Source organism: Leptodactylus fuscus, chromosome 5 (assembly GCF_031893055.1).
Source record: "Leptodactylus fuscus isolate aLepFus1 chromosome 5, aLepFus1.hap2, whole genome shotgun sequence".
NCBI classification, from domain to species: domain Eukaryota; kingdom Metazoa; phylum Chordata; class Amphibia; order Anura; family Leptodactylidae; genus Leptodactylus; species Leptodactylus fuscus.
Window position 1 is genome coordinate 95,785,887 of NC_134269.1, and position 22,084 is coordinate 95,807,970.

General features: G+C 44.8%; 1 protein-coding gene across 1 annotated transcript in view; it reads right to left on the bottom strand.

Moving 5' to 3' along the window:
• Nucleotides 1-1,464: 1,464 nt before the first annotated feature.
• Nucleotides 1,465-22,084, bottom strand: part of PSTPIP1 (proline-serine-threonine phosphatase interacting protein 1) — a 49,963-nt gene continuing 29,343 nt past the window's right edge. The window contains exons 9-15 of the mRNA XM_075275851.1: nucleotides 18,842-18,921; nucleotides 18,660-18,758; nucleotides 17,310-17,406; nucleotides 13,965-14,058; nucleotides 3,122-3,195; nucleotides 2,937-3,040; nucleotides 1,465-2,637 (exon numbers count right to left, since the gene is read on the bottom strand). Of these exons, the coding sequence (XP_075131952.1) occupies nucleotides 2,506-2,637; nucleotides 2,937-3,040; nucleotides 3,122-3,195; nucleotides 13,965-14,058; nucleotides 17,310-17,406; nucleotides 18,660-18,758; nucleotides 18,842-18,921 (680 nt within the window). The 3' untranslated portion in view covers nucleotides 1,465-2,505. The remainder of the gene's footprint in view (nucleotides 2,638-2,936; nucleotides 3,041-3,121; nucleotides 3,196-13,964; nucleotides 14,059-17,309; nucleotides 17,407-18,659; nucleotides 18,759-18,841; nucleotides 18,922-22,084) is intronic.

Here is a 22,084-nt window from a genome sequence, read left to right on the forward strand (position 1 = left end):
AGTGTAAACTATATATATTGTATCACCAATGAGGCCAGTGACTGGATTAGACGGCAAGTGAACAGCTAACCAAAAATTAAGGGTGACTATATGTTCATTTATTATTGTCCCAGAGCCCCCAGCAGCTTGTATGTTTCTTAGCAGACCACTCCTCTCCAGGGGAGATTTATGAAAAGAAATACTGCCAGTGTTCGCTTTCACTTCATATTTTGTACTTGAAGCATGAAACACACACTTTGATTTCTGGGTATAGTAAAAAAAAAAAAAAAAAAGATTATTTTAGAAAGTTTGGGGTAAATATTGCACCTTCTGAGTGTCTCAGACTGTGTTCAATAAACCCCAGAGCCAGGTCTCTCTATCACAATGCTGCTCCCATTGTGACCAGCACAGAGCAGTTTCCACAGATTGTTTTTATTTCACACTTATAACTGCGGTAACTTGTTTTATATAACACAACATTGTTTTATTGGTTATAGTTCTGACTGTAGTTTCAGTTGATCCTGTTCATTGTACCAGCCTTTCAATGCTATGCATGTAGTGTGGTGTATGCCCAATTTGTACAAGTTTGTGCCTTGAGGCTTTGTCTTTCACACTCGCCCTTTATCAACATTTACTTTAATGTGTCATATTCACATATCTATTTCCTGTTCAGCGACTGCTCCAAGTGTGGGTGAAGTAAAGGCCTACACTGTATTGTACTGCACTGTTTGCATTTCACCAGCTGGATATTTTGTAAGCGTCCCAAGTAGTCGTCATACCAGAATATCAGATCCCAGGTAACAATATTCAATGCTTCATATGGGACTTGTAGTACTCTACTATTACAACTATTTCAGTTTTCTGGACTGGAGGACAGGTTGGTAGTGGGAGTCTTCCAGTCCACACCTCTAGTCCACTATGGGGTTTTCCCTAATTCCAGGTGTTCCCCGGTGAGGCTTCCTGGAATTCATTAAAGGGGAAGGAAGCCTGAAAAGGGCTGACAGGTTTGTAGCCTGATGGAGAAAGCACCCCTAGGATGGTTTGCACAGTTGGCTGCTGTTAGGAGATGTGTTTTTGACCTGCACTAGGTTAGTAGGGCAGTCTGGTGTATAGTTAGAGCCGGACAGGCTTAGGTTTTTGTTTTGTTTGCACAGTGACTTTTTTGTGCTAAAGCAACTAAACATAAGCACCCTTGGAGTTGAAACCTGCTACCTGTGTGAACTGTGTCATTGCTGACCCCACCGTGTGAGCTGATTCCCTATATATACACTGTATATATATATATATATATATATATATATATATATATATATATATATATATATATATATATAATGTGGTGGTCCTCCCATGCTCCCTTGGTTACTTGTCAGCCTTATGTAATAAATAAATAAATAAACTACTTGCTTAAAATAATTTATTTTTACACTCTCAATTTTTCAATGCATAAACATAATCTATAGACAATCTGTATCGGTGTGAGGAAGAGGCTGTCCTTATCTATATACCCACATTCTAGCACTGGCTGTTTAGGTGAAAGATGCTGTCAGTAGAGTTCTCCAATTTCCCTGACATCTGTAGTTTATCATATTGGGCTCTATTGCTAAAGTATAATATGATGATCTATAATAGTATGTTATATACAAATGGTTTCTACTGGAATATATAGGAATATTATTAGAAGTATATAAATGGAGAGCAGGACAGACAGAACCTGTAGTGGACAATCAATGCATGGCTATCGTCTGCTACTGATACAAGGTGCAAGGAGGCTACACTGGAATGATTAAAAGGACCAGAACGTGCCCTAAAATAACACAAAGAAGTCTGTACATTAACATACAGCAGTAGATGTTAAAAAGTTGTGAAAGTCCATTGATTTGGAATCTAAACTACTAGTGACAATGTATTACCTATATTTTACTAGTTCAAATGTAATCCTAAAACATTCTTTTTGTGGAGACTGGAGATGTGACCATCACTTTTTAGGTATCATCTGCCTCCAACTTTATAATAGAGGCATTACCTTTCCTTATAAGCCTGTCTGATGGTGAGATGACTGCCGAAGAGTGATCTATGTAAAGCAGGAAGAGGTAGCCTATTATGAGACATGGATTAGATGCATGATCTTGAGATTGTTTTTAAGTTTAGATAAATACATGGAAAATAAAAAAAAACAAAAACAAGCAAATATGTTTCACAACATCAGATCTTTTTGTGGTGATAAATTCCCTTTAACCAGCCAGTGTCATGACTCTTTTCAGTTAATACAGTGCAGTTTGACGAGTGGCTCTTTAAACATTTCATGATAGCTTTTCTATGAGATACTTATTGATGTATACGGCATTGAGTAGGCTGCACAATTATTCCTCATAACACAATTTACAGTATAGATTTACCATTTACAGTGAACACAAACACATTAACTGCCATCCATAAAATACTGAGCATAGAGAGTAATTTATCCGTACCATGGAACTTGTCTCTAACCATTATGTCTTATGTAACTGGAAGTCATTTTGTCACTTAAAGCTTGTTAAGGTAAGAGCCAGGCACAAGACCCGACTGTCCATTTCTCTCCACAGTCCACCAGCCATCTTCTCCTTCTTCTATGACCCGCACCACGTCGCCAGCACTAACATCCAGCTCTTCAGTGCTCTGGAAGAATCAGACATTGTGGGTGACATGTTTATATGGACATATAGATACAGATCACTGGATAAAATACTGATCATCTCTCGACCTTTTTATCCTGTGTGAAGTTGAAATACTGTAATGTTTCAATGAAAAAAAATCTAAATTATTAATATTAGTAAGATGGGTTTATGCAGTATTATTGTTAGCACTGGTGTCCTGTGTGTGAGGTGCATGGTCATTACAGAACCACTTAGTGATACAATAATTCCTATATTGTCTGAAAATAGATAAAAACAATAACCACTTGCTTTGTCCATTACCTGGGCGGTGTAGTCATACATGACAGTGTAGTCTGGTGATTCTGTCTCCTGCTCAGTGGGATCTTCTCTAGGAACTATGGGTATACTAGCGTACTCTGAATCCCCTGTTATGGAAAACCACAGTCAATATCTAAAATCAATAAATGTGTGTTCTATCTAAAATATATACTCTATTATGCTCTTACCTGTAGGCGGACTGCTGTTCAGTTCAGACAGGTTCTTGGTACTTCCACTACAGCCATGTAGGATGTTAGAAATTCTAGAAATAATAAAAATGTGCTTTGTTCTGTGAGTTGGTATTTATACTATTGTTGCTGTCAATAACATCCGGGTCAGATGTCACTTTAAAACAACAATATAAAAGTTAAAAGCAATGGATACCTTTGGGGGATATTTTTGTATTGTTGCACTGTACTGTACTGTACTGTACTGTGGGCAGAGCCAACTGCATATGCCCACAGGCTACAAGAAAATGGGCACTTACTGTGTAAGCGGCCGTTTTTCTTGTGGCCACAGGCATGTGCAGTAGGCTCTGCCCGAGGCCTACAAGTTTCAAAGCCTGCACCGGAAGAAGACACAGGGAGATGAGGTTCCTGACGAAGATGGAAGCGGCGCTGGAGAGTTCTCTGGCAGCATTGTGAACGCCCCCAGTGCTGTGAGAGAACTCATTTGCATACCGGCGAAAACCGGTATTTCAAGCGAACGGCGGCCCGGAGAAGACTTCTAAAGGTAGGAGAAGAATAGCCTTTCTTAAGGTTATGCCTATGTGATAGGAAGAAAAAAAAAATGGGTTTAAATGATAGGATCCCTTTAAGTTTGTTAAGTCTTGAGAAGAGGGGACGGGAGATATTATAAACCTATAGAAATATATACATAGTCCATACAAAAAATATGGAGAAAAGCTGCACCATGTCAAATCCCCTAAACAGACAAGGCGGTACTTACTCTGGAGAAAAAAAGGTTTATTCTCAAGATCCAACAAGGTTTCTTCACTGTAAGGGTAAGTTCATACGGAGATATTTGGCCAGGATTTTGAGGCCGTATCCGCCTCAAAATCCTGACCAAAAAGACAGGAGTTTTTTCCGGGAGTGAGGTGCGAGGTGCTCATTCTTCATGCCGAGTCACCTCGCGATTCGGCCTAAAGACACTCCCTCTTCCGGACTAGGCCCATTCATTGGGCCTAATCCAGAGTGGAGTGCGCGGCTGAATGCCGGTGCAGTGCACCGGCTTTCAGTCGCAGCTGAAAGCCTAAGGACTGTGAATCTGTGGAATAGCCTACTCCGGGAGCTGGTCACATCAGTCACAGCTGACAGCTTCAAAATAGGATTAGATGTCCTTTTACAGCCAAATAGCATTGATGGTTATGGAAATGTATAGAATACTTATTTTCTTTACTCGTGCCGTTTTTCAACTTTTTGTTGAATTTGATGGACATAAGTTTTTTTTCAACTGTATTAGGTATGTAACAATATCAGTAGAGGTAACATAGTTATTAGAGATGAGCGAACACTAAAATGTTCGAGGTTCGAAATTCGATTCGAACAGCCGCTCAATGTTCGTGTGTTCGAACGGGTTTCGAACCCCATTATAGTCTATGGGGAACAGATACTCGTTAAGGGGGAAACCCAAATCCGTGTCTGGAGGGTCACCAAGTCCACTATGACACCCCAGGAAATGATGCCAACACCTCTGGAATGACACTGGGACAGCAGGGGAAGCATGTCTGGGGGCATCTAACACACCAAAGACCCTCTATTACCCCAACATCACAGCCTAACAACTACACACTTTACACACTCAATACCACCTCTCTGACAGTAGGAAAACACCTTGAAACATGTGTATTTGGCACTTGCAGTGAGGAGAGCTTGTCACCAGCAGTGAATTTGGCCCTTGTAGTAAGTTGAGGTTGGCACCAACATTTGTTTTGAAAATCAGGGTGGATTGAGCCTCTAACCAGCAGAGTTTGGGCAAATTCATGGTGGAGGGAGCCTCTAAACACCCCAGTTTGGGCAAATTCATGGTGGAGGGAGCCTCTAAAAACCCCAGTTTGGACCAATTCATGGTGGAGGGAGCCTCTAACCAGCCCAGTGTGGGCAAATTCATGGTGGAGGGAGCCTCTAAAAAACCCAGTTTGGACCAATTCATGGTGGAGGGAGCCTCTAACCAGCCCAGTTTGGGCAAATTCATGGTGGAGGGAGCCTCTAAAAAACCCAGTTTGGACCAATTCATGGTGGAGGGAGCCTCTAACCAGCCCAGTTTGGGCAAATTCATGGTGGAGGGAGCCTCTAAAAAACCCAGTTTGGACCAATTCATGGTGGAGGGAGCCTCTAACCAGCCCAGTTTGGGCAAATTCATGGTGGAGGGAGCCTCTAAACAGCCCAGTTTGGGCAAATTCATGGTGGAGGGAGCCTCTAAACAGCCCAGTTTGGGCAAATTCATGGTGGAGGGAGCCTCTAACCAGCCCAGTTTGGACCAATTAATGGTGGAGGGAGCCTCTAACCAGCCCAGTTTGGGCAAATTCATGGTGGAGGGAGCCTCTAAACAGCCCAGTTTGGACCAATTCATGGTGGAGGGAGCCTCTAAAAAACCCAGTTTGGACCAATTCATGGTGGAGGGAGCCTCTAAACAGCCCAGTTTGGGCAAATTCATGGTGGAGGGAGCCTCTAACCAGCCCAGTTTGGACCAATTCATGGTGGAGGGAGCCTCTAACCAGCCCAGTTTGGGCAAATTCATGGTGGAGGGAGCCTCTAAACAGCCCAGTTTGGACCAATTCATGGTGGAGGGAGCCTCTAAAAAACCCAGTTTGGACCAATTCATGGTGGAGGGAGCCTCTAAACAGCCCAGTTTGGGCAAATTCATGGTGGAGGGAGCCTCTAACCAGCCCAGTTTGGACCAATTCATGGTGGAGGGAGCCTCTAACCAGCCCAGTTTGGGCAAATTCATGGTGGAGGGAGCCTCTAAACAGCCCAGTTTGGACCAATTCATGGTGGAGGGAGCCTCTAAAAACCCCAGTTTGGACCAATTCATGGTGGAGGGAGCCTCTAACCAGCCCAGTTTGGATCAATTAATGGTGGAGGGAGCCTCTAAACAGCCAAGTTTTGGGAAATTCATGGTGGAGGGAGCCTCTAACCAGCCCAGTTTGGACCAATTCATGGTGGAGGGAGCCTCTAAACAGCCCAGTTTGGGCAAATTCATGGTGGAGGGAGCCTCTAAAAAACCCAGTTTGGACCAATTCATGGTGGAGGGAGCCTCTAACCAGCCCAGTTTGGACCAATTAATGGTGGAGGGAGCCTCTAAACAGCCAAGTTTGGACCAATTCATGGTGGAGGGAGCCTCTAAAAACCCCAGTTTGGACCAATTCATGGTGGAGGGAGCCTCTAACCAGCCCAGTTTGGGCAAATTCATGGTGGGGTGAGCCTCTAACCAGCCCAGTTTGGACCAATTAATGGTGGAGGGAGCCTCTAAACAGCCAAGTTTGGACCAATTCATGGTGGAGGGAGCCTCTAAAAACCCCAGTTTGGACCAATTCATGGTGGAGGGAGCCTCTAACCAGCCCAGTTTGGGCAAATTCATGGTGGAGGGAGCCTCTAAACAGCCCAGTTTGGGCACATTCATGGTGGAGGGAGCCTCTAACCAGCCCAGTTTGGACCAATTAATGGTGGAGGGAGCCGCTAAACAGCCCAGTTTGGACCAATTCATGGTGGAGGGAGCCTCTAAAAACCCCAGTTTGGACCAATTCATGGTGGAGGGAGCCTCTAACCAGCCCAGTTTGGGCAAATTCATGGTGGAGGGAGCCTCTAAACAGCCCAGTTTGGGCACATTCATGGTGGAGGGAGCCTCTAACCAGCCCAGTTTGGACCAATTAATGGTGGAGGGAGCCGCTAAACAGCCCAGTTTGGACCAATTCATGGTGGAGGGAGCCTCTAAAAACCCCAGTTTGGACCAATTCATGGTGGAGGGAGCCTCTAAAAACCCCAGTTTGGACCAATTCATGGTGGAGGGAGCCTCTAAAAACCCCAGTTTGGACCAATTCATGGTGGAGGGAGCCTCTAACCAGCCCAGTTTGGACCAATTAATGGTGGAGGGAGCCTCTAAACAGCCAAGTTTGGACCAATTCATGGTGGAGGGAGCCTCTAAAAACCCCAGTTTGGACCAATTAATGGTGGAGGGAGCCGCTAAACAGCCCAGTTTGGACCAATTCATGGTGGAGGGAGCCTCTAAAAACCCCAGTTTGGACCAATTCATGGTGGAGGGAGCCTCTAAACAGCCCAGTTTGGGCAAATTCATGGTGGAGGGAGCCTCTAACCAGCCCAGTTTGGACCAATTAATGGTGGAGGGAGCCGCTAAACAGCCCAGTTTGGACCAATTCATGGTGGAGGGAGCCTCTAAAAACCCCAGTTTGGACCAATTCATGGTGGAGGGAGCCTCTAAAAAACCCAGTTTGGACCAATTCATGGTGGAGGGAGCCTCTAACCAGCCCAGTTTGGACCAATTAATGGTGGAGGGAGCCTCTAAACAGCCAAGTTTGGACCAATTAATGGTGGAGGGAGCCGCTAAACAGCCCAGTTTGGACCAATTCATGGTGGAGGGAGCCTCTAAAAACCCCAGTTTGGACCAATTCATGGTGGAGGGAGCCTCTAAACAGCCCAGTTTGGGCAAATTCATGGTGGAGGGAGCCTCTAACCAGCAGAGTTGGTGGAAATCAGGGTGGAGGGAGCCTCTAACCAGCAGAGTTGGGGGAAATCAGGGTGGAGGGAGCCTAGTATTAGCAGAATTGTGCAACGCTTATGGTGGATGAGTATGAGGATGCGGAGGAATTGGAGAGGTTGAGTACAGACATGGAGTTTCATGTTGGGGTGCTTTACACAGGTGGGCACAAAAATGACGGCTCTACCCAGTGGTGGTTCATTTTTATCAAAGTGAGCCGGTCGGCACTCTCAGCTGACAGACGGGTGCGCTTGTCAGTGATGATGCCACCGGCTGCACTGAACACCCTCTCAGATAGGACGCTGGCGGCAGGACAGGACAGCACCTCCAAGGCATATAGGGCAAGTTCAAGCCACAGGTCCAACTTCGACACCCAATACGTGTAGGGCGCAGAGGGGTCGGAGAGGACAGGGCTGTGGTCGGAAAGGTATTCCCGCAACATGCGCCTATACTTCTCACGCCTGGTGACACTAGGACCCTCCGTGGCGGCACTTTGGCGAGGGGGTGCCATCAAGGTGTCCCAGACCTTAGACAGTGTGCCCCTCGTTTGTGTGGACCGGTGAGAACTTGGTTGCCTACTGGAGGAACTGCCCTCCCTGCCGCCAACGTCACATGCTGGAAACATCTCCATCATATTCTGCACCAATTGCCTGTGGCAAGCATTGATGCGATTGGCCCTCCCCTCTACCGGAATAAAAGACGAGATGTTGTTTTTATACCGGGGGTCAAGGATAGCAAAGATCCAGTACTGGTTGTCCTCCATGATTTTGACAATACGCTTGTCGGTTGTAAAGCACCCCAACATGAACTCAGCCATGTCTGCCACAGTGTTAGTTGGCATGACTCCTCTGGCCCCACCGGAAAGTTCAATCTCCATTTCCTCCTCATCCTCCATGTCTACCCATCCGCGCTGCAACAATGGGACGATTCGAAGTTGCCCGGAAGCCTCCTGTATCACCATCACATCATCGGACAACTCTTCTTCCTCCTCCTCCTCCTCCTCCTCCTCCTCCATTAAACGCAGTGAAGCGGACAGATGTGTGGACCTACTCTCCAGCTGTGACGGATCAGATGCTATCCCTAACTCCTCTGTGTGATCTGAGTTATCCCTGATGTCAATCAGGGATTCTCTCAGAACACACAAGAGCGGGATTGTAAGGCTCACCATCGCATCCTCAGAGCTCACCCTCCTTGTGGACTCCTCAAAGACCCGTAGGATGTCACAAAGGTCTCTCATCCATGGCCACTCATGGATGTGAAACTGAGGCAGCTGACTTTGTGGCACCCTAGGGTTTTGTAGCTGGTATTCCATCAAAGGTCTCTGCTGCTCAACCACTCTATTCAACATCTGAAACGTTGAGTTCCAGCGTGTGGGGACGTCGCACAAAAGACGGTGTTGTGGCACATGCAGGCGTTGCTGGAGAGATTTTAAGCTAGCAGCGGCTACTGTCGACTTGCGAAAGTGGGCGCACATGCGCCGCACTTTCACCAGTAGCTCTGGAACATTGGGGTAGCTCTTTAGGAAACGTTGCACCACTAGGTTGAAGACGTGGGCCAGGCATGGAACATGTTGGAGTCCGGCAAGCTCCAGAGCTGCTACCAGGTTCCGGCCGTTATCACAAACGACCATGCCTGGGCCCAGGTGCAGCGGCTCAAACCATATTGCCGTCTCATCGAGGAGGGCATCCCTCACCTCGGAGGCAGTGTGCTGTCTGTCCCCCAAGCTGATCAGCTTCAGCACAGCCTGCTGACGTCTACCAACGCCAGTGCTGCAACGTTTCCAACTCGTAGCTGGGGTCAATCTAACAGCGGAGGAGGAGGCGGTGGCGGAGGAGGAGGCGGTGGCGGAGGAGGAGGCGGTAGAGGAGGAGGAGGAGGGGGGTGTTCTTCTCGTGTCCCTGCCAGGAATGTTAGGCGGGGAGACGAGGTACACCGGGCCAGTTTGGGAAGCAGTCCCAGCCTCAACTACATTCACCCAGTGTGCCGTCAGTGAAATGTAGCGTCCCTGTCCGCATGCACTTGTCCACGCGTCGGTGGTCAAGTGGACCTTTGTGCAAAGCGCGGAACTAAGGGCCCGCCTGATGTTGAGTGACACGTGCTGGTGCAAGGCGGGGACGGCACACCGGGAGAAGTAGTGACGGCTAGGGACGGCATAGCGAGGTGCCGCAGTTGCCATCAGGTCCAGGAAGGCGGGAGTTTCAACAAGCCGGAACGCCAACATCTCCTGGGCCAGCAGTTTAGCGATGTTGGCGTTCAAGGCTTGCGCGTGTGGGTGGTTAGCAGTGTATTTCTGCCGCCGCTCCAATGTCTGAGAGATGGTGGGTTGTTGTAAAGAAACGCCTGATGGTGCCTTTGATGGTGCAGGAGAAGGAGATAAGACAGGACCAGGGGAGGATGAGGTAGAAGTCAACAAAGTGGCGGAGGCAGATGAAGTGGTGTCCTGGCTCGTCCTCTGGAGTGCATCGCCAGCACAGTCAGCAGTGGCAGTGGCAGAGGCAGAGGCAGTGGCAGAGGCAGTGGCAGTGGCGTGAACGGCAGGCGGCCTTTGTCCTGCCGTTGCTGCCTGCCACTGATTCCAGTGCTTGGATTCCAAATGACGGCGCATTGAAGTGGTGGACAGGTTGCTCTTCTCGGAGCCCCTAATCAATTTCGAGAGGCAAATTGTGCAGACAACACTATATCTGTCCTCGGCGCATTCCTTGAAAAAACTCCACACCTTTGAGAAACGTGCCCTCGAGGTGGGAGTTTTTCGGGGCTGGGTACGAACTGGAACATCTTGGGAGATTCCGGGTGTGGCCTGGCTTCGCCTAAGCTGCTGACCTCTGCCTCTGCCTCTAGCTACCCTTTTTGGTGCTGCACCTGCCTCAACATCCACACTACTTTCCCCGCTTGACATCCCCCCTGTCCAGGTCGGGTCAGTGTCCTCATCATCCACCACTTCCTCTTCCAACTCCTGTCTCATCTCCTCCTCCCGCACAATGCGCCGGTCAACTGGATGCCCTGACGGCAACTGCGTCACATCATCGTCGATGAGGGTGGGTTGCTGGTCATCCACCACCAAATCGAACGGAGATGGAGGAGACTCTAGTGTTTGAGCATCTGGACACAGATGCTCCTCTGTTAGGTTCGTGGAATCGTGACGTGGAGAGGCAGGTTGAGGGACAATGAAAGGAGCGGAGAACAGCTCTGGGGAGCAGGGACAGTTTGGGTTATTGTTCTGTAAAGCTTCGGAATTTTGGGAGGAAGGAAGACAAGACTGTTGGGTAATAGGAGGAGAGGAGGCAGAGTCTGACTGGCTGCTGGACAATGTGCTGTAAGCGTTCTCTGACAGCCATTGCAAGACCTGTTCCTGGTTCTCGGGCCTACTAAGGTTTGTACCCTGCAGTTTAGTTAATGTGGCAAGCAACCCTGGCACTGTGGAGTGGCGCAATGCTTGCTGCCCCACAGGAGTAGGCACGGGACGCCCTGTGGCTTCACTGCTACCTTGCTCCCCAGAACCATTCCCCCGACCTCGCCCACGGCCTCGTCCACGTCCCTTTCCAGGAGCCTTGCGCATTTTGAATTCCTAGTTAGAAATTGGCACTGTATACCAGTAGTAAAAATTGTGGGTGCACGTAACCACAATATATTCTTTGAATTACCAGTCAGAAACTGGCACTATATGGCAGTAGCAAGAAATGAGGGTATTTGTATTCCCAATATATTCTTTGAATTCCCAGTCAGACAATGGCACTGTATACCAGTAGTAAAAATTGTGGGTGCACGTAACCACAATATATTCTTTGAATTACCAGTCAGAAACTGGCACTATATGGCAGTAGCAAGAAATGAGGGTATTTGTATTCCCAATATATTCTTTGAATTCCCAGTCAGACAATGGCACTGTATACCAGTAGTAAAAATTGTGGGTGCACGTAACCACAATATATTCTTTGAATTACCAGTCAGAAACTGGCACTATATGGCAGTAGCAAGAAATGAGGGTATTTATAACCCCAATATATTCTTTGAATTCCCAGTCAGACAATGGCATTGTATACCAGTAGTAAAAATTGTGGGTGCACGTAACCACAATATATTCTTTGAATTACCAGTCAGAAACTGGCACTATATGGCAGTAGCAAGAAATGAGGGTATTTGTATTCCCAATATATTCTTTGAATTCCCAGTCAGACAATGGCACTGTATACCAGTAGTAAAAATTGTGGGTGCACGTAACCACAATATATTCTTTGAATTACCAGTCAGAAACTGGCACTATATGGCAGTAGCAAGAAATGAGGGTATTTGTATTCCCAATATATTCTTTGAATTCCCAGTCAGACAATGGCACTGTATACCAGTAGTAAAAATTGTGGGTGCACGTAACCACAATATATTCTTTGAATTACCAGTCAGAAACTGGCACTATATGGCAGTAGCAAGAAATGAGGGTATTTATAACCCCAATATATTCTTTGAATTCCCAGTCAGACAATGGCACTGTATACCAGTAGTAAAAATTGTGGGTGCACGTAACCCCAATATATTCTTTGAATTCCCAGTCAGACACTGGCACTATATGGCAGTAGCAAGAAATGAGGGTATTTGTATTCCCAATATATTCTTTGAATTCCCAGTCAGACAATGGCACTGTATACCAGTAGTAAAAATTGTGGGTGCACGTAACCCCAATATATTCTTTGAATTCCCAGTCAGACACTGGCACTATATGGCAGTAGCAAGAAATGAGGGTATTTGTATTCCCAATATATTCTTTGAATTCCCAGTCAGACAATGGCACTGTATACCAGTAGTAAAAATTGTGGGTGCACGTAACCACAATATATTCTTTGAATTACCAGTCAGAAACTGGCACTATATGGCAGTAGCAAGAAATGAGGGTATTTATAACCCCAATATATTCTTTGAATTCCCAGTCAGACAATGGCACTGTATACCAGTAGTAAAAATTGTGGGTGCACGTAACCCCAATATATTCTTTGAATTCCCAGTCAGACAATGGCACTATATACCAGTAGCAAGAAATGAGGGTATTTGTATTCCCAATATATTCTTTGAATTCCCAGTCAGACAATGGCACTGTATACCAGTAGTAAAAATTGTGGGTGCACGTAACCCCAATATATTCTTTGAATTACCAGTCAGAAACTGGCACTATATGGCAGTAGCAAGAAATGAGGGTATTTGTATTCCCAATATATTCTTTGAATTCCCAGTCAGACAATGGCACTGTATACCAGTAGTAAAAATTGTGGGTGCACGTAACCACAATATATTCTTTGAATTACCAGTCAGAAACTGGCACTATATGGCAGTAGCAAGAAATGAGGGTATTTATAACCCCAATATATTCTTTGAATTCCCAGTCAGACAATGGCACTGTATACCAGTAGTAAAAATTGTGGGTGCACGTAACCCCAATATATTCTTTGAATTCCCAGTCAGACACTGGCACTATATGGCAGTAGCAAGAAATGAGGGTATTTGTATTCCCAATATATTCTTTGAATTCCCAGTCAGACAATGGCACTGTATACCAGTAGTAAAAATTGTGGGTGCACGTAACCCCAATATATTCTTTGAATTCCCAGTCAGACAATGGCACTGTATACCAGTAGTAAAAATTGTGGGTGCAATATTCCATTCAGGATCCTGGGAAAGCTGGGTTGCGGCGATTGAGCCCGTCAGTGCCACGTTACACTGACAAGCTTCTCCCTGGAATTTAGCTCTTATAAGAGCTGTTGGTTGTCTTCTCCTTCCTATCCTAGCCTGTCCCTGCCTACCCAGAATCTAAGCCCTAGCTAGCTGGACGGAAACCTCCGTCCCCGGTGAATTGCAAGCTCAGAATGACGCGAACCTGGGCGGCGCTGTTCTTTTAAATTAGAGGTCACATGTTTTCGGCAGCCAATGGGTTTTGCCTACTTTTCTCAATGTCACCGGTGTCGTAGTTCCTGTCCCACCTACCCTGCGCTGTTATTGGAGCAAAAAAGGCGCCAGGGAAGGTGGGAGGGGAATCGAGTAATGGCGCACTTTACCACGCAGTGTTCGATTCGATTCGAACATGCCGAACAGCCTAATATCCGATCGAACATGAGTTCGATAGAACACTGTTCGCTCATCTCTAATAGTTATATCTTTAGAACTTCATTCTGGTTTGTAACATTCACTGCATAGCCGCCGGTGTGATAGATAAGACCTAGAGTAAAGCTATGCTTAGGCTTCAGTGTTTAACAGTAGTAATAAAGTGTTAGATAACTCAATGGGATCTATAACCGTAACGTATAATAAAGCTATAGGTCAAAATATGAATCTTACCTTTTCATCACTTTATTGCTGTTAGAATGTGGATTAATTCCATTACTACTTCCTGGAAGATATCCATTACTATAACCTTCATATAACACAGGGCCTGGAGACAAACAATACGGAACACATCAGCTGTTTTTTTTCTATTTTTACTTTTCCTGTTAAGGAACTGAATTATTACATTTTTCCTGTATAAAGTCTACAAGTGCTGCATTTCATTATATAAATTGTTGTGTACAAGAAATCTGTGTCCTAACATTACTTTAGCCAGTGCTTAGTATACTTGGAGCAGTCCCAAGCAGAAAGAAGTTCCTGTCTATTTATGCAACTTCTCAGTCAATCAGATAACAAAACCATGATAAAATACTGAAAGCCTAAAAAACTGCACCAGTTGGGTGGGAGTTCTCATTGCCTGGGACTCCTACAGAAATGTTTCTTTGTTTTTTTTGGTTTTTTTTTAAAATAAATTCTTTATTTAAATAAAAACAATAACAAATACAACATTGAGGCGTGACAAGGCTGAAAGTACCGGCCCATCCGGGCTGGAAGTACCGGCCCATCCAGGCCGGAACAAACAATAATGCATCCAAAATAGATGAAGGGAACAGAACAAAACATATGCTAGCAAACAGAGCAAGACCATACTGTTACATTATATACAAGTTAGAGGGGGGGAAGAAAGGAGAAAAGAGAGGAAAAAAAAAATAAAAACCTCAGTGGGGGAGGGGTACCAAGGCTCCGGAGCAAAAGCCCCAACAGGCCAACCGCCAAGGGGTCTCATCCAACCAGGGTTTTGTAACATTGAGTGCCCTGGAAAAGTAGCCATGGCATCCAGGCGTCCATGTAGGCCGCATGAGCGTCTCGGAGGGAGGCTGTGAGATCCTCCATGATCCTGATGTCCTCCACCTTATGAACCCAGTGGCGGAGGGAGGGGGGGTTGGAAGATTTCCAGAGGGCCGGAACACAGGCCCTGGCCGCATTAAGCATATGGCGCAGAGAAGATTTACGGTAGGAATGTAGAGAAAGATACGACAAGTGAAGTAGAAAAAAGGCCGGGGTGAAGGGCAGAGAGGAGTGAAACACCTGACAGTGCAGAAATGTTTGTTCTGGTATTAAGTGACAGTAGAGCTTATCCTCCTGTGTCTCAGCAGGGGCAGGGTTTAATGGGGGTGTGACCAGTGGCGTAACTAGGAATAGCGGGGCCCCGTGGCTAACTTTTGACATGGCCCCCCTCGGACCAACGCCCGCCGAAGACCCAACCAACCCCCCCCCCCACACACACACACACACACACACATTCCTGCGCTCTCTATTATTCCTCTTAGTGGCCCATGTACACACTATTATGCCCCATAGTGGCCTCTGTACACACTATTATGCCCCATAGTGGCCTCTGTACACACTATTATGCCCCATAGTGGCCTCTGTACACACTATTATGCCCCATAGTGGCCCCTGCACACTGTATTATAACTCATAGTGGTCCCTGCACACAGTATTATACCCCATAGTGGCCCCTGCACACAGTATTATACCCCATAGTGGCCCCTGCACACAGTATTATAACCCCAGAGTATAATAATCAGAGACAGAGAGGGGATACAAACATTAAAAACACTGTTACTTACCTATCCTTGGCTCCGCTACAGTCCTCAGTGGGGTCGGCCTTCTTCAAAGACGTCCAGGACGTCACATGACCCGGGACGTCACATGAGCCACGTCAGGGAGCGTCCAGAAGTAGGCCCGAACCTGCCCGGAGCATAGAAAGGTAAGTAACATGATTTTTTATGTTACTTTACCTCCCCTGGACCTCCGATCATTATACTCGGAGGTCTGAAAAGACCTCCGAGTATAATAATGATGTTTATGGGACCCGTGGCATCACTTACCGATCCCGGCCCCTGCCAGGATCGGTAAGTAAATAGGGCCCGTTACCGGCTGGAGTTACTAGGAGTAATGGCCTATTAAAAAAAAAAGTACAAAAACGCAGGGGTAGCGGCTGTCGCTGGGCCCCTAATGTCCCGGGCCCTGTGGCAGCCGCTACCCCTGCTATCCCGGTAGTTACGCCACTGGGTGTGACCAATAAGACCCCCATGATATGGTGAGAGGTGTATTACCCACTTTATGCATTTAACATGATTGCAGCCACTGGCAGTTCTTCTGCATGCTATATCTAGCGTCTGTAGTTCTCTCTGAGCTGGTGGGTGCAGACTATCTGCCATGTACTGCAGGAAGTAAGTAGAGGAAAATCTGCTCTATAAATGTCTCTCTCACTCACAAACAGCCCTAGAAGCATGCAGGAAACATGTAGAAAGTACTGACCTGTACATCGTGCTTTATAGTTCCAACATCAGACTATCTGTTTAAATTATTTTATTTCCTGCACTTCTCCCTATCTATAGACTTCTATAGACACAAGTAAAGTGCATTCAGCCTGGAGATGGATATAGCAAGGATTTTCAGAATTAAAGTAAATTTAGCAGAGGGAGGAAGTCAGGAAACCAGACTGATACGAGCTGAAAGAGATCTCTCTCTGATAAGATATATTACAATGTTTCTTATAATCTGAAAAAAAGTAAGCAGACTGGATCTTACCACATCGTTCAGCTATCCTAGAGATGCCAAAACCAAAGCTCCGGACCATGGAGGGTAGCCAGACGTAGAAGTAGTACATAAGAAAAAGTGGTTTGCAACACTCTGGAGCTCTTTAAAACTTTGATGTCTTTATTCCATGCTGATTAAAAAATATTAATGTCTAAGAACAGACACTGACCAAATAGCTGTATATCATAGATCTAGTTCTGAATGAAAACCAAAAACTCCTCCCATCAAGTCACGTGACAACTGTTTTTTCCTACTACCACTGTTTATATGTTGTGTGAAAAACTTTTTTAATCAGCATGGAATAAAGACATCAAAGTTTTAAAGAGCTCCAGAGTGTTTCTTATAATCGACTGTACTGTTTATTTTTGCAAAATTTGTTAAAATGACCCTGCCTATTTAGAGGGAGTCTGTCAGCAGTCTGGGAGTCTGGCTGCCAGAAACCATATATGAAGTATACAGTCTAGCCCATACAGTGTAGAAGTGGCTCCTGGAACTGCAGCCCCATTGATATTTCCTTGAATAAGAGCAAAGCTGCTTCTGGGTCATATACCTAGTATATGATTGGTATGGGGCCCAGGTGTTGGACTCCAACCTCTGATCAGATACAGTATCAATTACCTTCAGGTCCTAGACAAAGCCTTTAAGTCCCAAGAGAACCATGATTTCTCACAAATGCATCCATTGTGCATGCAATTTATATTGTACTGTGGAATATGTTACTGTGATGTAAATAAAGATTAATATTATTACCAGGTGGGATCCGTCCTGTGGTTTTGCTCTGAATAAAGGAATTCAGTTCAGCTTCTACATCACATTGTTCCAGGCTCTGTCTGACCTCTTCCAGCATCTAGAATGACGGCAGTAAGTAAGTGCAATGTTCCTTTTATTTGGAATACTCATGTTATTTGCATTCTGCCATAATACATATACATGTATATAGATATGCCTATATTTCATAATAAAGCTAATGTGATGGTGTGACATCATAAGTGAGTTTCAGGTTCATAAGCTGCTGTGACATCACAAGTACATTTGTGTCAGGTAACAGCTGTGATATAAAAACCTCTTCACAGCACCAGTGAAGTTGTGGTGTTGTCTGTTCGGTACTCTGGTGCAACACCACAAATGTATTTCTAGTAAGTAAACCACTGCAAGCTCACAGTTGTGTTTCTGTCAAGTTATTACGACATCACAAACTATTTGTCAAATATGACATCACAAATGAGTTTTAGACATGTAAGTTACTATGACATCACACATGGGATCCAGTCAGACAAGTTAGGCTTAGTTCACACGTAAATTACGTGTGGCTTATTTTGGCACCGGAAAAATACGCTTCCTAATTAGGAAGCATTTTTTGGACCTTGGCCCACTTTTTGTGGAGCGTTTTTTTTTAAAAACCACTTTCAACAAGGCCAGGCGGTTTTCCCATCCCTTAAAAGAGAACGGGCCGCAAAAAACGTGTCGCGTTTTTTACCGTGCTTGTTTTTGTAAAAAAAACATGAGGCGTTTTTATGCGGTAAAAAACGCGCGTTTTGCGCTTCCCATTCACTTCTATTGCTTTCTTCAGGCAGAAAACGCCTGAAGAAAGGTCATGTCGCTTCTTTTTTCGCCTAACGTAAAAAAACGCTAGCAAAAAAAAAACAAACAAGCCCTCTACATAGACTATCATTGTATGGAGGCGGATTATGACGTGGATTCCGCTGTCAAAATCCACCTCCATTTCCCCATGTGTACTAGCCATTACAGTGAAATCACACATATGTGCAACTGCTGTGTCACAAGCTTTAGTGACTTCATAATCATTCATGCGGGCAGTGCGCGGCAAGCACATGGACCCCATTATAATCTAATATAATGTCTAGTATAATATGGTCTACAGACTAAATATATAAGTTTGGGGTTCTTTGTTGTACATATTTGATCAAACCAGATATGTTACAATCTGCACTAGCATGAATCTCCCAAGTGCAAAATAAAAAAATATCTCTCAGCAAGTGTTCGAGTGAGTTGGAGTGTATGTGCTTTGTGGAGAACAGTTGCTGCTTTTATATGAGATGGATTAGACTGTGGGCTGTAAGAACATGATGCTGCCGTTACCTCGTCATCCTTCACACACTGCATAGAAAACTGGTTGGAATGAACCCAGAGGGAGTTGCGCAATATACTGATCCGGTCCTTCTCCTGCTGTTCAAATGCCTGAAGTGCACAATACATAATTGATGCCTGTCACCCACATGATAATCCAGACACAATGCTAATGTACAATGACGTGTGAGTACCTCACAGGTGTTAACATGTTCAGTCTCCCATTCTAGTCGAGCTTTTTCCAGCAAAGTAATATTTTGTGTGTATAATCGGTCTAGAAAAAAACATACATACAGTGCTTTAAACAATAAAATACAGTATATTCAACTGGTAGGCTATGCTATTAACCAACTGTACAGAACAGGGGAGGATATACCATAGGTGCAACCTGTGCATTTGCACTGGGCTCTCTGGTAGTGGGGGTGCACTCAACCGACCCAGAGCAAGCAGGATAGTCTCTCATTTTGATTTTGCAATTATAGAAACGTTGGCTGATATAGGGGCAGAAAATAGGGGCATAATATAATAGGTATAATAGGGGCAGAAAGTCTGCTGAGGTTTTTTCTGCAGAGTTTTTTTTGCGGTGGCTTGCTACGTGGGGCCTTAGCCTTAGACAAGTAATATACTGTGGCATTAGTGAAACAACACAACTGAGATTTTCTCAGGCAAGTTCTGCAACACTGCAACTTTCCTTCTCAGGTATGCAGTTGTGACAACACAAGCGAGTTTCAGCCTCAAGACAGAAATTGAGATAAAGCCATCAGTGGATTCAGCAGAAAGAAGTACAAGTCTTTCTTCATATTTTCCACTGCGTTTAAATCCACTCCTGGCTTTGGCTAAAAAAAAGCACAGCAAAATCTGCAACAAAAAACCAACAAAAGCTCAGTGGGAGGATTGAGACCAGAAGACCAGAATATTGCATATAGTATACTGGTGGTGATGATCCCTGTGCCAGCGGAGAATAACCTGATTTATATAACCAGGCCTTGTCATACATCAGACTCATCCACCAGCGGGCCGCGGGCATAACTGGAACCTATGGCAGCTTGTAGCTGGTGTATATCTCAAGCATGAGTGAGGATAAATCTGCTGGGGCCATCAGCACACTCTAACCATGCACTCTTTTAGGGAAATTTGCGAGGGCCGCATAAAAACAGCACTTATACTGTAATAGAATAATTATTCAAGCAAGTGGCATGTAAAAGCCCCAAACTCCAGGTTTGTGACTTTTTGCCCTAGAAAAGTGGTGGAGACACTTAATGATTACCCTAATGCGTGTCTTCAGCCTCAGTTAGGAAAGCTCATGGAGAACATATATGTAACACCAGCTTAGTAATTGACTATCAAGGTGCCAATATACTGTTCTCACACAGGCGAAATTCTTTATGGATACTTGGACATAAAATATCTAAACTTGATTCGAAAAGATCTCACATTTTACAGTTTTGTAATATAATGCAGCATATTTATTTTTCGTAAAAAGGGGGTTTTGCTAGGGAGGACAGGGGGCAGGACCAAAAGATTTACATAAATGATGTGGGAAATGTATGCCAGCTATGAGCTGGAATGAATTTCCCCTCCATGGCATGAACCAGTGGATGGTTGAGGTCACGAAGGTATAAAGAAAAGAAGCGCACCCCATGGAGCATTTAAAAACACATACACTGAAATGGATAAGCGTGCCATCCATGAAAAATAAACAGCATACAGTTAGGGCCAGAAATATTTGGACAGTGACACAATTTTCGCGAGTTGGGCTCTGCATGCCACCACATTGGTTTTGAAATGAAACCTCTACAACAGAATTCAAGTGCAGATTGTAACGTTTAATTTGAAGGGTTGAACAAAAATTTCTGATAGAAAATGTAGGAATTGTATACATTTCTTTACAAACACTCCACATTTTAGGAGCTCAAAAGTAATTGGACAAATAAACATAACCCAAACAAAATATTTTTATTTTCAATATTTTGTTGCGAATCCTTTGGAGGCAATCACTGCCTTAAGTCTGGAACCCATGGACATCACCAAACGCTGGGTTTCCTCCTTCTTAATGCTTTGCCAGGCCTTTACAGCCGCAGCCTTCAGGTCTTGCTTGTTTGTGGGTCTTTCCGTCTTAAGTCTGGATTTGAGCAAGTGAAATGCATGCTCAATTGGGTTAAGATCTGGTGATTGACTTGGCCATTGCAGAATGTTCCACTTTTTTGCACTCATGAACTCCTGGGTAGCTTTGGCTGTATGCTTGGGGTCATTGTCCATCTGTACGATGAAGCGCCGTCCGATCAACTTGGCAGCATTTGGCTGAATCTGGGCTGAAAGTATATCCCGGTACACTTCAGAATTCATCCGGCTACTCTTGTCTACTGTTATGTCATCAATAAACACAAGTGACCCAGTGCCATTGAAAGCCATGCATGCCCATGCCATCACGTTGCCTCCACCATGTTTTACAGAGGATGTGGTGTGCCTTGGATCATGTGCCGTTCCCTTTCTTCTCCAAACTTTTTTCTTCCCATCATTCTGGTACAGGTTGATCTTTGTCTCATCTGTCCATAGAATACTTTTCCAGAACTGAGCTGGCTTCTTGAGGTGTTTTTCAGCAAATTTAACTCTGGCCTGTCTATTTTTGGAATTGATGAATGGTTTGCATCTAGATGTGAACCCTTTGTATTTACTTTCATGGAGTCTTCTCTTTACTGTTGACTTAGAGACAGATACACCTACTTCACTGAGAGTGTTCTGGACTTCAGTTGATGTTGTGAACGGGTTCTTCTTGACCAAAGAAAGTATGCGGCGATCATCCACCACTGTTGTCATCCGTGGACGCCCAGGCCTTTTTGAGTTCCCAAGCTCACCAGTCAATTCCTTTTTTCTTAGAATGTACCCGACTGTTGATTTTGCTACTCCAAGCATGTCTGCTATCTCTGATGGATTTTTTCTTTTTTTTCAGCCTCAGGATGTTCTGCTTCACCTCAATTGAGAGTTCCTTTGACCGCATGTTGTCTGGTCACAGCAACAACTTCCAAATGCAAAACCACACACCTGGAATCAACCCCAGACCTTTTAACTACTTCATTGATTACAGGTTTACGAGGGAGACGCCTTCAGAGTTAATTGCAGCCCTTAGAGTCCATTGTCCAATTACTTTTGGTCCCTTGAAAAAGAGGAGGCTATGCATTACAGAGCTATGATTCCTAAACCCTTTCTCCGATTTGGATGTGGAAACTCTCATATTGCAGCTGGGAGTGTGCACTTTCAGCCCATATTATATATATAATTGTATTTCTGAACATGTTTTAGTAAACAGCTAAAATAACAAAACTTGTGTCACTGTCCAAATATTTCTGGCCCTAACTGTACATACATGAATTGTAGACTTGTCTTTTTAGCCTAAAACCATTCTCATTTAAGCCTGGAGAACTGTATAAAATTCTCAC